The sequence below is a fragment of the Cannabis sativa genome, chromosome 3 (genome assembly GCF_029168945.1).
Source record: "Cannabis sativa cultivar Pink pepper isolate KNU-18-1 chromosome 3, ASM2916894v1, whole genome shotgun sequence".
In the NCBI taxonomy this organism is placed as follows: domain Eukaryota; kingdom Viridiplantae; phylum Streptophyta; class Magnoliopsida; order Rosales; family Cannabaceae; genus Cannabis; species Cannabis sativa.
The window spans coordinates 8,917,967-8,936,060 of record NC_083603.1 but is presented as its reverse complement, the minus strand read 5'-3'; the positions used below and the strand labels follow the sequence as shown (position 1 = coordinate 8,936,060).

Here is an 18,094-nt window from a genome sequence, read left to right as displayed (position 1 = left end):
ACGTGTCAACATATTAGTGGCCCACTCATATTTTCAATAAAAAAACCTATTAAATAATTTTAAATTTTGTAAAATTATAAAACATATTTTTTATTAAGTATTTTTCAGCCTTATTAAATAATTTTAAAAAATAACTAAATAATATTTATTGAATTATAAAAAAAAAACATTATTTACAAGAATCGCTCTCCGTGTTTCTTCTTCGTCTTCTCTAAAATGTTATTGTCATTTTCAAATTTTATTAATATTTAGTTATTTTTTATTTTTAGAATTATTTAATAATTAATTTTATTAAAAATAAAGAGTAAACTACTAATATATTGACAAGTGTTAACATAGTTTGTTTTTAATAAGATTTAAATATATCGATAGTGATGAAAGTCAAGTAAATATAACTTTAGGTATTTAATTTTCTAGAAGAAAAAATATGTAATATATAAGTGTATGAAATCTAAAACATCAGGTAAGTACGCTGCAAATACCCCTTGTTTGAATATGTTTTAATAGATTAGTAGTGACGAAAGTAACAGAAATGTACCTTAAGCTATTTAATCTATCCAAAAAATATGTTGTATTTAAGTGTATGAAACCAAAAACTTAAAATATTTATGTCGCAAATATTTCTAAAAACTCTGTTGGATTAAATTCCCATATCCATTGTCCAGCTCAGCTTAATAAACAGTTACAATAAATTAAAGGAATTACAAGCATGCAAGTGACCTTCGGCCAGGCCCGGCCCTGGGCATAGGCGGGCTAGGCCTGTGCATAGGGTCCACCTAGCCCAGGAGCTCAAAAAAAATCTACCCCTTTTAAAATTACATATTTTTTTATACTTATTTTGAAAAATACCATATTTTTTTAAATAAGGGCCCAAAATAATTTTTTACTTATGGCCCACTAAATTTTAAGGTCGGTCATTTGGCCTTAACCAACTATTCAGTATCAGTAGAACCAAAGCTAGTTGCAAAGTGTGTTTAAATTGTTGCAACTAACTCTCAGCTCTCTCACCTATTTCTTAAAACTATAAATACAAGCTCAGAAGATCAAAATTGAGACAGATCTGAAAAAGAGAAGGAAGAGATTTACTAACCTAAGCCTTGGAACCCTACGGTTAGGGTTCGGAGGTCCATTCTAGGAAAGAAACATACACAAAAGAAAATAAAAGAGAGTCAGAAACAAAAGCAATAAACACTAAGAGAAATACTTGTAAAAGGAAAAATAATTACCAATCAATACCTGTAATTTGGAATCCATGGTTGTAACATGTTGATCTTTGAAGATCTTATAGTGGGAACGAGCTTTTTTTTTTAGGCAAAGCTCGAAAGAGGAAGTACCCAATAATTTTTGGGGAACCTTTATAATTCTGGTATTCTCTTTCCTCTATCTCTCTTTACAATCTTATTGTTTTGTGCGTTTTGTGGTTTAATTTTTGATTTGGGAAGGGTGAGAAGGTTCGATTCAAGGCTGATGCAGCCTTTGAGTTTCTTGAGAAGAAACTCAAAGTTTTACTAGGTTTTCGAGTTGAGAAGTGTGTGTGAAAGTGATTAGAGTTCGACAATATTTTGTTTTTTGAGATCAAAGCAGTACAATTTTGATTGGAGTCAAAAGTGGTTTGACCCAGAGTGAAAAGGTCTAAATTAACCTTGGAAGACTTGATTCATTTGTTTTTGTTGAGTGTAGGGTATAGGTGTAATTTCCTACAAACTCCATATACATTCTACAAGGTTGCTTATTTTCTTTTAATAAGTTCTAAATACTTCATATTTTGCATTGATTTTCTAACTCTAATTTCTTTAACAAGTTTTTACAGTCAACAACAATTATTAATCAAATTCATCAATTTATCTCTATGTACATATCATCATTCATAACTCTATTTTAAACAAGAAAGGCAGTTAATTTCATGTTAAAAACAGAATTAAATTGAGAATTTAGCATCCAACAATATATTCTTTTGTGTTGTGATATATTTGAGGAACAACTTAATATATAAATATATATATAGCTTCTATTTTTTTTTAATAATTTTGTCAAATATAAATGCAAACAATAGACTAGGATTAAAAAACGAAAAACAGAAAAAAATCGAAGAACTTATAAATTAGCATAAATATTCATTTTTAGGGCATTAGGATATCTCCAATGAGAATACTTTACAAAATGTTTGATCATGACATAAATCTATTTTAGATATCATTTAATGGATGTGTTACTATTGGAGTGAAAAAAAAATACTAAGAAAGAATGTCTATTAATGGCAAATATATTATCTCGTTTTTATTATTATTATTTTATTATAAATAAAAAAAATAAATTATTTAATATATGAAATGATAATATAATATTATTATAATAATTCTTAGAGATACTTAATAAACATTTTAAAACAAAAAGTCTCATCTGTATTATCAAATAGTCAAATATGGTTGGGATGGAAGTGGTGTAACTGATGTGCAAGAAAAAATCAAGATTTGTGGGCAACAGTTGAGTCTTTGGGGGAAGGAGGTTATGGGGAACTTTAAAGACAGGATAAAAAAGTGTAAAAGTGAAGTGCATCAGTGGAAATTAAGGCTTGATGAGTCCTCGATTACCAATTATAAAAAAGCTAAGAAGGAATTGGCTGAAGCTTATGTGCAACAAGATCGAAGCAGTTGGCTCCAAGAAGGTGATAATAATAGTAAATATTTTTATGCTTATGCTACTAATCGACGTTGTAATAAATTTATTGCTAAACTCAAAGATAATAATGGTGATTGGGCTGATTGGAGTTCGAGGTTGCCTCAAGTTATGGTTGATTATTTTTCTGCACTTTTTTCTTCTTCAAATAATTCTTGGCTGGAAGTTATTAGCACTGTGGAAAGTCGAGTTTCAGCTGATCAAAATGTCAACTTGCTACAGCCAGTTACTGATGAAGAGGTTCGCAAGGCTTTGTTTCATATGCACCCTGACAAGGCTCCGGGACCTGACGGAATGACTCCAGCATTTTTCCAAAAATGTTGGTCGGTTGTGAGTAGTGATGTCATTACTTTGGTTTGAAATTTCTTTCAAACGGGGCAACTTTCTAGAGGTTTAAATAACACTAGTTTAGTATTAATTCCTAAGAAGAAACAACCAGTGGACATGGGAGACTTAAGACCTATTGCCCTTTGTAATGTTCTATATAAGATTATTTCAAAGGTCATTGCTAATCGGCTCAAAGTTGTTATGCCTTCAATTATATCGGATACTCAAAGTGCGTTTCTCTAAGGTCATTTAATATCGAATAATATTATGATTTCTTATGAGATAATGCATTATTTGAAGAGGAAGAGAAGAGGTCGTGATGGTCTTATGGCACTTAAGCTTGACATAAGCAAGGCTTACGACCGTCTTGAATGGGGATATCTTCGGGCTATGCTTGAAAGAATGGGCTTCGATGGTAGATGGATTAAATTAATTATACATTGTGTGGGCACTATCTCGTACATGATCTCTCATGGGGAAAGGAGTTGGGCCCTATTTTTGCACAAAGGGGGCTGCGCCAGGGTGATCCTTTATCACCATATTTGTTTATTATCTGTGTTGAGGGTTTCTCTAGTTTATTGCGTAGTTATGAGCAGAGTGGATTAATTACAGGGTGTAAAGTTCCTAGAAGAGCTCCTATTATTTCGCATATGTTGTTTGCTGACGATAGTTACATCTACTGTAAAGCAACATAAAAGGAAGCTCATAAAGTTAAAGAGCTACTGTATACGTATGAGATGGCTTCTGGCCTATAGATCAATTTTTCAAAGTCGTCAGTGTTCAATAGTCAGAATACTAGTACCTCTCAAAGGGATATCATTTGTGAGCTGTTAGATATTTATGAGGCTGATGAGAATGGGTCGTATTTGGGACTTCCATATTCGGTGGGATAGAATAAAAATGTTATTCTTGGTTTTCTTAAAGACAAAATAAAAAAGAAAATTCAAGGATGGGAAGGAAGGATGTTGTCTCGTGCGAGGAAGGAGGTGTTGCTGAAATTCGTTGCGCAATCAATTCCTAGCTATGCAATGAGTGTTTTTCTATTACCTTGGATACTTGCAAGGAGTTGGAGCGTCTCATGGCTAAGTTCTGGTGGGAAACGGACTCCGTTCGTAGAACGGGTGTTAGTTGGATGAGTTGGGATTGATTGAGTCGTCAAAAACATGTTTGAGGTTTGGGTTTTTGAAGTCTGCGGGACTTTAATATGGCCCTGGGGAAACAATGCTGGAGGTTGTTGGTTAATGATACGTCCTTGGTGAGTAAAGTTTTAAAGCTAAATACTATGCTAACGAAACTCTTCTTTCAGCTGAATTAGGGGATGGTTCGAGTTTCGTATGGTGAAGTATTTTTAAAGCAAAAGGACTGATACAGGTTGGGGTAGTTCGTACGATAGGCACGGGTGAACATACTTCAATTTTATGTGACTCTTGGCTTCCACACAACACGAATAGCTAATTATTTTTTCACATCCTGCACTTGTTAATCAGACTGTAAGCAGCCTTTTCAAAATGAATTCTCGAGAGTGAGATGAAGAGGTAATTAAGGATCTTTTTGATGATAGAGATCAAGAGCTGATTTTTTCTATACAATTGAGTTCTACTGTAATATCCGACTATTGGAGCTAGCAGTTTAAACGATTGGGCCACTACTCGGTTAAGAGTGCCTACATGTTCTTACAAGAAGAAAAAGGAGCTTGGCCTATTAATGGAGCTATGGGTTTTTGGAAGGATTTATGGAGTTTAAAAGTTCCCCCTAAAGTCAGCAACTTTTTATGGAGGGCGGCTTCAGGCTTGTTACCAACTTGTGTCCAATTGAAGAAAAAAAAACACATTCCAGTTAACCCAATAAGCCCCTTGTGTCTCACTACAGCTGAAACTATTTTTCATGCGTCAGTTGGGTGTGTTCATGCTCGCGCTTGCTGGAACAGGACAAGTGTGGATGTTGGCAGCAATATGGATGATGATTTCAGCAATTGGCTGCAAGTTTTGCAATGCCGAGGAAGAGAAGGCGAGTTGGAGGAGGCGGCTATGGTCAGCTGGGCCATTTGGCGTGCCAGTTTTGACTTTATTTGGCAATAAAAAAGTTGGACTGCTGCAAATATGGTTACATCAGCAAGAATGCTACTTGATCAGTTGAAAGACGCTAAAAAAAGGGTCTTTCTTTGTCTTCGTTGTTCGACGGAGGCCGTTTGGTTGAGCATTAGAGTGCACTTCTTCAGGAAAGATCAAGGTTAATGTTGATGGCGCCTTATTTGAGCATGAAGGCAGGTTTGGGTTGTGTGGGGTTGTGTGGCTCGCGACTACTAAGGTAATATCGTGGAGGCTTTCAATCGGGATCATTTAGGGAGGGTTCAACCTGAAGTTGCTGAGATGGTTGGCATCAAGGAAGCATTAAGTTGGATTGATCGTCACAATTAGGGACAAGTAATTGTAGAATCAGACAACTTGGTATGCATACAAGCTATTCAAAGTAAAATCTCTATGTCATTTTCTTTTGGTCTTTTAGTGCATCATGATGTTCGTGCGTTGCTTTTATCTTTAGACAATGTTGAATTGCGTTTTGTCAAACGATCTTCAAACAAGCTGGCTCACTGCTTAGCCAGAGATTCTTGTTTCTCTTCAGGTCGTGTGCTTCAGTTGGAGGATTGTTCCTCTGAAGCACGTTCTATTGTTTTTAACGATTTGATTAGTTAATAAAGATATCGATTTGAGTAAAAAAAAAAGTCTCATAGAGATATAAAATAAAATATATAGAAGTTTTTAATTGACCTCTATAAAGAATATCATCAATGGAGATGCGTTAATTAATATGTACATATATTCATATAATCACTACAAAAAAATTCACTTTTAGTCACAACAAAATTTGTGACTAAAAGTATTGTGAGAAATTATAAATTATTATTCTTATGTTGTGACTAAAAGGTCCGTGGCTAAAGGTATTAGTCACAAAAATTACAATTTATTGTGACTAAATGTATTTTTAGTCACAATACTTGTTATGGCTAGAATTAAATTAGTGACAACTTGTATCTAAATACTATGTTTTAATTACAAGTAATATTTTGTTGTGACTAAAAATCACATTTATTAGTCACAAAAAAATTATGTTGCAACTAAAAAGTTATCACCAGAAGAACATTTTTTTGTAGTGAATAATAATGTATATTATAATATGAGTATTGCTATTAGGCATCAATATTATTAGGCACCATCTAAAAGTGATGCTTTGTGATTAATTAATGATATTCTATAAAGGTTATTATATTAATCAAATTATATAAAACTAATAGTGAATTACATTAATAATAATATAACTAAATTACTAGCCTTTTAGCATTTTTTATTTATAATGTACAAGGGTACAATCAATGGAGGGCCGAATGAAAGACAAGAGGGGCTCTTGCCTAAGCTTATTTTTTCTTTCTTTCTTAATTTATACAAAAAAAAAATAATAAAAAATTAACTATGTAGAAGAAAATAGGTTTTCATCCCTTCTAAATAAATATACATAGTTACATATTTGAACGTGGCCGGCCTGTGGGTAAGCAAGGCAAGCGTGTGCCTTGAGCCCCCGACCGCTTAGGCCTTGAAATTGTAAAACAAAAGCTATTAGTATATAGATAAAATATTGAATAATAAGATTATATAACAAATATTATTTGGTATAATGGTAAAGAGTTTTATTTTAATCTAAGAGATTAGGATTAATTCTTAATCTTTACTTTTTTATTCTTTTTAATATATTAAATGTGTAATTATAAAGGATTGAATTTTAAAGTTTTTAAGAGTTTTTGAAAAAATTTCCACATTACAAGAACTATTATTTCTATAATGAGTAAAATATATATAAGATCCTGTTAGAATTTGGGATAAGGTAAATGAGGTTTCTGTTAGTAATGTGAGACTCTCTAACATCCTTCCTTAAGATGGTACTTTTTTTTCTTTTTGACTTTAGCTCTTAAATCAATTACTTTTGGATTTTTGGTGGCTTATTTTTTGGCTCTACTTAAATCCGTTTTTTTTTTGGGTTGAATAGTCATTAAAGGGTTTTTTTATTTTTATTTGTTTTTTTATCTGATACCATATTAGAATTTTGGATAAGATAAATGGGTTCCATCTCAAAATTAATTGACAATAAAATAAGTAATTTATATATCTTATATATAGTATTTAGTTTCAACATATTCTCAATAGGAGACCTAAAAGTTCTAAAATGAACTATTAATTTGAATGAAATTCTGGATCCGCGAGCTGGTACAATGACATAAGGATGAGATGATTAGTCGTAATAAATCTCAAGTCTTTGTGGGTGGGCTGATGTAGCTTTATATATTTCAACGTTTGTATATAAAGGCATCTAAATTCGAATTTGATGGAGAAAGTGACTACAAATAATATAGCATAATATTTATATATATTTGCATGGCAGTGCATTGATGATAATAATATTATTAATTATGATCTATACTCCCAGACAAAAAGATTTATTGTAAGAGAAATATTAATTACAATTTTTTATTACAATTTTTTAATCAATCTTTACGTTTGAAGTTATATGTTGAAACTTGAAATAATTTTTTTTAAAATTATTTTTATAGCGGTATTTGTTATAGTTACAGTAACATTTCTGTAAATTTTTGAAAAATTTTAAATAGTTTACAGTACTGAAAACAAAATTTTTGATATTCAAGCTAACCACGCGCGTTCAAAAAACTTCAAACGAATTTTCGGCACTGTAAATTATTCGAAATTTTTCAAAAATTTATAAGGATATGTTGTAAGCATAACGAACACTCCCGTAAAAAAAAATTGAAAAAATATATTCCGACATGTATTTTCGAGCGTAAAGATTGAGTGAAAAGTTGTAACATGAGGTTGACAGTAGCACTCCTCTTTTATTGTAAATATATACATGAGACTGAGTACAGTACATGTCTATTATTTATTCAAATCAAGGTTGCGACTTTTTCTTACAATTTGGACTCTACTACGTACTTCCATGGATTATTCATATACTCCAATAATGCATATTTATTAGCTCACCCATGATTAATTACCCTAAACATATAACAATAAGAAATAATTACCAAAATAGTCTCAATTTTTTTAAGTCATATTAGCTTAGTTTTTGATTTTTTTTAAAAAAAAAATGATTTTGATAAGTATGTGTCTGAATTTTCGAACCAGTTATATCTGGATAACAATAAAAAAATAAAATAAAAATCTGTCTTGAATTTGAGACAAAAGCAATGCATGTTGTGTAATTAATTACAAATCGTATACCGTTGCATGTCTATTATTACATCGAGAGATTACCATGATTAATTAAGTAATTATGTCCAAAGAATTTTGCACATAGAAGTTGTCTAATTTTGAATGACTAGTATATCGACGTAAATAATAATAATATCTCTTTGACTAAAATTTGGTCCCTAAAATAAACCCTCTAAGTATTCTAGAACTATAAATCTAATTACTCCACCTAATAGTTTTGCCTTTCTTTAAAAAAAAAATAAATGAACTCATCCTTTTTTTTTATTTATTTAAATGATAAATGAGCTAATTAAATACAGTTTTTTGAAATTTTAGTAAAATACTACCGTATACGCGTATAAAATAAATTTTGTAACCCAAATAAATATAGGGATAATTTTACAAATATACAAAAATAACAAAAAAAAAATTACAAAAATACGGTTTTATGGAATTTTAAATATTTTTACGAATTTTTTAATTTTATTTACAGAAAATACGGTTTTTATGTTGTATTCATGTTAATTTGTTATTGATTTTTTTTAATCTGTATGTTATTTTTTGTTGTTGTTTTGATATTATTTAGATGCTATTTTCAGATTACTTTTATGTTATTTTCTTATTATTTTTATGTTATTTTTAAGGAAAACCGTAAAACTGTAAAAAAAATTCATTAAACATAAAATGTAATTTTTTTTATAAAAAAAATAGTGTCTTATGTAATTATCCCATAAATATAATTATGTTTCGAAACATTTATATTTATAATTATAGGCGCTTTTAAGAACAAGAGATGCAAATAAATTATTCAAATAATGTAAAATATAACTCACTTTATTAAAAGTACTCTACTCTAATTGTGTGCTAAATTATGATGCAAAAATCTCACATAATTAAAAGTAATTCAAATTTGCATCACAATATAGCATGATGTAAAATTTACATCACAATAAATGCTATATTTTTATATTTACTATTATGTTATTTTTAATATTTTATTATTAAATTTTAGCTAACATACTCATTTGTATTAAATAACTTGTATTATTATTATTTTATTATTAAATTTACATTTAATTTTGCAATATTATTATTATTTTATAATTTTTAATAAATTATTAAGTGAGCATTAAATAGCATATTAAATTTTGTATTAAGATTTATAATTATGTATTGGAGCACAATAATAAAAATTAATGTAAAAATATCACAAAATTACTTTTTGTACAAAATATAATTTAATTTTTACATCTTGTCTAAAATAGCACTCTCCAATACCATTTTATATAAATATGTATAATTTTAAATAATATAATATACAAACTTTATAAATAATCAAAAATAATTTATAATAAAAAAAGTAAGTCTAATTATATATTTTATTTTATACATTTATAAAATAAAGAATATAAATAGATATTTTGTTGCTATTTTTTTTAAACAATATTTTGTTATTATTGATGATGTTAAATATTTGTTTTAGAATTATAACTATTTTGAGTATTTAGCCTTCAGATACACTATATATTATTTTTAATTTTTTTAAAATTTATAAAATAAATTAAATAATTAAATTTATACCATCATATAAAAAATTAGAATTATACTGAAAATACAATTTCTTACATTTTATAGATGCATGTCATGAAAATTGGAAAGTGGCGGCAGCCTTAATTTGCTCACGTAAGCATTACCACCAAATTGAAACCCAAAATAATATGAATACACTTTATTTTATTATATTGGTTGATTCTACAATGCACTCGGGATGTATTGATACACCCTTGACTTATTTCGGTATCTAGAAAAAAAATTTAATTTAACTTTTTTCATATTCATGTATGTTATAGCTATTTAAGATAACCTACAAAATTTTGAGTAATTCTGAATAATTTATAATATAAAAAATAATGTTCAGACAGTCTATTGTACACGCGTATAAAATAAAACAGTCACGCGTGCAATACACTGTTTGAAAGTAGTTTTCGGCGTGTTAAACTTTTCTAAATTTCTTAAAATTTTGTAGGATGTCTTAAATAACTATAACATACATGACCATGAAAAAAAATTTTACTAAAAAATTATTTCAGATGCTAAAACAGATAAGGATGCATCCATATATCCATTTTAAGAGGTGCATTGTAAAATTTCGTGTTATATTTATTTTGCATAGATTATATATAGTAAATTTATACTCTTTTTCTTATTTTTTCCTCCTTATATTTTAAAAATATATAATAAAATATATTTTAAATATTAACATAAAAAAGTAAAAACAAAAAAATATTTAAATTGTTAGTGTAAATTTTAAAATTAAAGTTGATTTCTTTTCAATATATCAGTAATATACAATGCTCCATCGGACTTCACCTATGAATAATTAAATAAAAATTATTAATAGGAAAATTATTTTATATACTATTTTTTTATTCGCTAATTGCAATAGGGATTTTTATGTAGAATTCCGTAAAAATACCAAAAAAAACTATTTTAAAGTATAAAAATAAAAAAGACCCAAATTAATATTGATGGAACAGTTTTTGAGCAAAAGGATTGTTTTGGTGTAGGTTGTATGGCTCACGATAGTGTTGGGTGTTTGATTGAGGCTTATACATTTAGAAAGTTGGGTCGAGTTCAATCTCAAGTTGCATAAATCATTAGAATCAAAGAGTCATTCAGGTGAATTGATAGACATTTATGGTCACGGGTTCTTCTTGGAACTAATAGTCTAGTTTGTGTTCTAGCTATACAAAATAATGTATTCATAACATCCTAATTCGGTTTGCTAGTTTATGATAGGGGTTTGGGGTCGAAGTCCCTAATCCTAGATCTTTTGCAAATATTTTTATATAAGTTAACACAGATCATTTATTATATATTAAATAATATGATTCATAATATATTTAAATTTATAGTCGTAATAATTAATATAAAATAATATTTTATTCAAACTTAATATTACTTATTATTATTTAATATAATACAAATCTTAAAAAAAAAAACCCTATTTACAAAAATATGGGAAAATAAAGATAAGTTTTGATATATATGGCATAAAAACTTAATTACACTCAATATGGCATTTTTTTAAAGAACTTACAAATATGGGAAAAAGTCTTGAGTAATGCCATAAAAAACTTAAAATTTGTGTTTCTTTTTATTTATTTTTTCTTTTTTTAAAAAAATAAAATACTAAAATAAATAAAAGATGATCTCAACTATAGATATTATTTTTTTTTTACAGAAATTAAACTTGTTTTTTTTTTATTTAAACTAGTATTTTTTTTCTTTGTTTTTTTGTTAAGAACTAATTATTTCATTAAAAGCAACAGAAAAAAAAAAAAAAAACCAGTTTCATCAACATCATCCTGAAGAAAAAACAATATAAAAAATTATAATCTAAAGATAATATAAACTTTAAAAATCAATTTCATCAACATTGAAAGAAACTATTAATTTCATTAAAAGAATAAAAAAAATAATTTCATTATGTTATTAGAATTTTTTTTCAAGTTACTTTTTTATTATTTTATTTCTAGGTTGGAAACTTACACTTATATTTTGTTATTAAATTATTGGTAGGCATTATGTGTTGTTTTGATTATATTTGTGATAAGTATTTTTTTTTTTTGTATATTTGTGTGTGTATGTTTTTATTTGATTGTCTGATGAAACTGGTTTCAATTAACTTTATTATTAACATTTGTATTTTGTTATGATTTTTTATAACGTCAAAACTGGTTTCACATGTCGAAACTGGTTTCACATGTTTTAACTATTCTGTAATGGGGTTGCTCAATTTTTATGATATTATTATATATTTTTTCGTTTGTATAAAACCAGTTTTATTATTGTATGATATTTGAACAACAATTTTTATTTTATTTTAATTAATCAGTTTCTGACATACATATTATTTTATTATTTTCATAACTGGTTTTTTTAAGTAATTAATTTTTTTTTATTGTTGTTCATAATTGAGTTTTATTCAATTTTTTATTAATTTATCTCAAGAAACTGGTTTTTATTTGTTTGTTTTTATTTTGGTTGTTTTACTAACTGGTTTCTCACATTCCACTGTTTTTTTTTGTTATTCTTTTATGGTTTTTATTGCACTTTTGTCTCTTTAATTTTCTTTGTTTCTTTTTTTCTCTTTGATTTTAATTTGTGATTCTCTTTGTTATATTTGCTGCATATTGTATGTTTAAATTAACTCTAATTTTTGAGCAAGCAAATAAAAAATTAAATGCCAAAATAAAGAATGAAGTTAGAAGTTTGATTATTAGGTATTGATATAAATTTTATATGTTCGAAACTGGTTTTTAAATTTAGTATCGTTAATTTGTAAAAGTTTAGTTATTAAGCATTGTGTATTTTTTATTATGTTATTGTTGAAACTATTTTTTTTTCTTTGCCTCTTTTAATGAAATAATTCGTTTATTTTAATATTGATGAAACTGGTTTTTAAAGTTAGTATCGTCTTTAGATTGTAATTTTTTTCATTATCTTGTTGATGAAATTATTTTTTGTATTCTTTAAATGAAATTATTAGTTTCTTTCAATGTTGATGAAACTAGTTTTTAAAGTTTGGATTCTTTTTAGATTATGATTTTTTATATTTTTTTCGGGATGATGCGATGAAGCTGGTTTTTTTTTTCTTTTTTTTTATTTGTTTTTAATGGAATAATTAGTTTTTAACAAAAAAAAAAAAACGAATAGTAGTTTAAATAAAAAAACAAGTTTAATTTTTGTAAAAAAAATGAAATATAAAAATGTACACTTATTATATATATTAAGAGAAAAAAATTAGGTTGAGAAAAAAATTGAAAAAAAAAAAAGAGAGACACAAAGAGAAATTAGAAAAAAAAATAGAGAGAGATAAGCGAAAGAAAGAAAAAAAAAAAGTAGCAACTGACTTAAAAATTGAAAAGAAAAAAGAGAGCCAAAATTGACTAAAAAATATATAAAAAAGACAAAAAAAAAAAACTTTTTGAAGTTTCAATAAGTAAAAAAGAAAAAAAAAATTAATAAAAGTATAAAAGTAAAATGTTCTTGTCAAATTAAAAATGTAATGTTTGAAAAAAAAATGTAGTATTTGGTGTAAATTTTTCAAATAAAAAGAAACCTAAAATGTAAGTGTAAGATAAATTAAAAAAATAAATAAAACTAATTAAGCTAAAAACAAAAACATAAAATATGGGATTGGATAATAAGTTTATAAAAATATGGCATATCAAATACCATAAAAAACTTAAATGTGAAAAAATGCCATAGAAAAGTGGCAAACCTAAAAATGCCATATTTTTCTAATTTTGTTATGAAATCCCATATTTCATGTAATTTTCACTTGTTTATAATCTAATACAAGGTCTCACATATTTATTTAAATTTCTTAAGTTCTATGCACTGCCGGCCCTAGGCATAGCGGGCTAGGCCTAGGGCCCATTTATTTTAAGGACCTAAATAAAAAAAGGGATTATGTCACAAAAATATAAAAACAACAAAAAAAAAAATTTACAAAAATACAGTTTTACGGAATTTTAAAAATTTTTACAATTTTTTTGCTTTTATTTACAGAAAATACGGTCTTTTTATGTTGTAGTCTTGTTAATTTGTTGTTGATTTTTTGTTATCTGTATGTTATTTTTTGTTGTTATTTTGATGTTATTTTCATGTTACTTTTATGTAGTTTTCTTGTTAATTTTATGTTGTTTTCGTTTATATTTTAAAAAACTGTAAAAATGTAAAAAAAAAATATTTTTTGAACGTAAAAATATAATTATTTTATAAAAAATGGTGGCTCATGTAATTTCTTCATAAAAAAAATATTTATTAAAAATATACATATTTTTTTTAATAATTTTTTTAAAAAAACTATCTATCTTTATAGTAAGAGTTTAAAAAAATATTTTTTGTTTATAGCTCATTTCAACTCAGGGTGTTCTATGGAAAAATCACAAAGCAATGCAAGAAATTTTTTATATTTCTAGCTAGCGCAACTAAGTAAAAATATCACAACCACGTGATTCTAGATTTAGTCTCATTCACATTTACTTTCACAAAAGAAAAGTATACATACCAATAATATATATTTATAAATGACAATTTTCTCAGCTAATTGGCTACCAACTCATATAGTTACATACATTTATGTGATAATGAAATTAAACAAAAAAAAAAAGAGTTGGATACAAATTATAGCTAACTTTTCTCCTCTCAATTATTTTGCATATACTACACAGCAGAGCTAGAAAAATATGTTTTGTCAACAATTATATATGCTCTATTCCTGACCAAATCTTACTATGAATTATTAGTCAAAGGAATTTTATTTCCCATAAAAAAAAAAAAGAATCAAATAGTGAGATTTGGTAAGGCCCATCTATAAATAGATACCAACAATGAACACAAATATATAATTTCAACTTATTACTGTTTATTTATTTAGTTCATATTTTGAACAAAACAAAAGTTCTCTGTTTTTTTTTTTTGGCCATGGATGATTACCAAAACTACATCATTCTCTTCATTGTTTGGCTAGTGTCCACAATTGTGGTCCGAGCCATATTCTCATCCAAGAGTAGTACTAACAATAAGGGTCGACTCCCACCAAGCCCATATGGTCTCCCAATCATAGGACACCTTCACCACCTTGGTCCCTTACCACACCAATCTCTCCACAAACTCTCAAACCAATATGGACCCTTAATGCATCTTTACCTTGGCTCTGTCCCAACTGTGGTTGCTTCTTCACCAGAAGTAGCCAAAGAGTTTTTCAAAACTCATGAATCCGCCTTCTCAAGTCGCCCTCTCCCGAGCATCCTAAACACCCTTTCTTACCCTTCCCCTGACTTGACCTTTGCCCCATACGGTCCTTACTGGAAATTCTTGAAGAAAGTGTGCATGTCTCAACTTCTTGGTGGCAAAACACTCAATCTTCTTCTTCCAGTTAGGACTGATGAGAGAAAGAGATTCTTAACTTCAATTCTTAACAAAGCTGAGTCAAATGAATGTGTTGATGTTGGGAAAGAGCTGAAAAGGCTTACCAATAACATCATATCGAGAATGATTATGAGCAAAAGATGTGCTCATAATGAAAATGAAGCTGATGAGATCACTGATGTGGTTAATGGGTCAGCTGAGGTTGCTGGAGCTTTTAATGTTTCTGATTTTATTTGGTTTTGTAAGAATTTAGATTTGCAGGGACTAAAGAAAAAGAGTAAAGCAATTCATGATAAGTTTGATAAAATGGTTGAGAGTATTATAAAAGATCATCGAGCAAATAATGTTGAGAAGGAAGATAATTTTGTTCCAAGAGATTTTCTTGATATTTTACTTCAAATATCTGATGATGAAGGCTCAGATGTCAAACTTACCCAAGAAAACATCAAGTCATTCTTCCTGGTACGTATATCAATGATCATCAATTTCAAACATTTTTCTTTCTTATATATTATTTAATTACTCTAAGTACTCAAATGTCAATTCTACTTATATATATATATTTAGTTTACTCTTAAACTTGTATTATATTTTGCTTTATGACATATTTTCATTAATTTATGCAAGTATGTTTAAAATTTAATATTTTATTAAAAATTTAAAATTTAATAATTTTATTATTAGTTAAAACAATTAAAAAAATAAATATAAAAATTTCTAATTTAATACAATAATAAAATTTAATAATAAAATATTAAAAAATATATAAACTAAGATAAAAGTAATAGGTGATAATGGTATAAAATTTTTATCGTGTCATATTAATTTAAATTTCGATCAATTTTTACCAAATGACATATATATATTAGCAATAAATCATCAATTTACATCTCCAAATGCTGTGACATACTTTTGGAAAAACTTTATTATATTAAAACAAACATAAATTGATTAATAACTGTGTTTCTTAATTTTATATTATTATTTGTTAACATTTCTGGTCTGTTTTCAAATATTTTTCTTCTCACATATTATATGTATGTATATTTATTTATATACATAAATAAATATATTTAATTAGTCAAAATGATGAAATGTCAACCAAGTAAAATATATTAAGAAATTAATAATTACTACTTGACCACTCAATTCAAATCTATATATAAAGTTTAAATCTTTCCTAAAATAGTTAAGAATTACCCTAAACTTTAAGAAGACCAAAATACTTAAACTATTTTTTAACAAGAAAAAAATTGCTCAGAATTTATAAAATTTACTAGACTTTTTCAAAAATAAAAATCAAATCTCAAATTAAAATCAAAATTTTTAAGCATTATTATATTTCTAATATTTTGGAATAATAAAAAACTGATAAATTGTTTTATAAAATATAAATTTAAATGAATCCAAAAACCAAAAAATATATATTTTTTAATAGAGTAATTTGCGGTATAAATACCTAAGTTTAACTCTCAGTTGCAAATAAATATTTAAGTTTAATTTTTGGCAGTAATCATACCTAAGTTATATTTCTAGATTTGTATAGGTAGCTAACCGTTAAATGTTAAGCCATTATATCCACGTGTCATTTTTTTAATTGGTATATTTAAACTATCTTTTTTAAATAATAAAAATTTAATGACTTTGACCAATCAGGAATTGCAATTGCAACATGGCAATTTATTTAACCAAGTACCTACAGAAGTTTCAAAATTATAACTTATGTATTATTACCTCCAAAAATTAGAATTAGGTATTTATTTGCAAGAGTTAAACTTAGTTATTTATGCTGCAAATTACTCTTTTTTTTTAATATTTGTATTTGATATGAAAATATTTGATAACATTATTTTTGTCTTTCTTAAAAATTCCAAGATTAAACTTGGTAAAGAACTTAAACCAACAAGGCCAAAATTATAATGCCCTATACATTACTACGTTTCTTGAATAGATGTATCATAGTGTGATGAATTTCATTTTTCTAACAGTGAAATCAAATCTTGTGTATTAATTTTCAGGATGTATTTGTAGCTGGAACAAACACATCATCAATTACTTTGGAATGGGCTCTAGCTGAGCTTATAAATCACCCAAATATAATGAAGAAAGCAATGGATGAAGTTGATTCTGTAGTTGGAAAAACAAGACTAGTAGAAGAATCAGATGTGGTCAACTTTCCTTACATTCAAGCTATAGTGAAAGAGACACTGAGACTTCACCCACCTGGCCCAATATTAAGCAGAGTAGCCTCTGAAACATGTGCTATTAATGGCTATGAGATTAAGGAGAATACAAGATTGTTGATCAATGTTTGGGCCATCAGCAGAGACCCAAATCACTGGGAAAGCCCACTTGAGTTTAAGCCAGAGAGATTCTATAATGAACAAGGAAGTGAAAATTTCAAGCAAGTTGATGTTAGAGGACAACATTTCCAACTTTTGCCATTTGGGAGTGGAAGAAGAGTGTGCCCTGGTACCACTCTTGGGTTACAAATTGTTCATACAACTCTTGCTTCAATGCTCCAATGCTTTGAGTGGAAAGCTACTAATGGAGTTGTTGACATGGATGAGGGACCTGGCTTAACTCTTCCTAGGGCTCATTCTCTAGTCTCTACTCCCAAGGCCAGGCTTAGTCCATTACCCCTATGATTTTTGTTTTCATCCTTGTTATGAATCTTTTATTATATTATTGTCTTTAGATTATTTATTTTTGTTTTTATGTGATTTGTTGTTTAGAAAAGGATTGAATGGTAAAATTATTGTGTTACATTGTAAGAAATTGATTGAGAGACTTCAATCAAGTCAAATTCTTTATAATAATTGAATGAGCTAGTATGTTTAATAAAGATTCTCGTTTTATTTCTTATATAAATTAGTAAACCAATTGATTTCTTA

General features: G+C 27.3%; 1 protein-coding gene across 1 annotated transcript; it reads left to right on the top strand.

Annotated features, from left to right (window-relative positions):
* The first annotated feature begins 14,669 nt into the window (after positions 1-14,669).
* Positions 14,670-18,065, top strand: LOC115709089 (cytochrome P450 93A3). Its single transcript, XM_030637124.2, has 2 exons — positions 14,670-15,662; positions 17,219-18,065. Exons 1-2 carry the CDS (start codon positions 14,754-14,756, stop codon positions 17,846-17,848), a joined length of 1,539 nt encoding a protein of 512 aa, XP_030492984.2. The 5' UTR covers positions 14,670-14,753; the 3' UTR covers positions 17,849-18,065.
* The last annotated feature ends 29 nt before the right edge of the window (positions 18,066-18,094 follow it).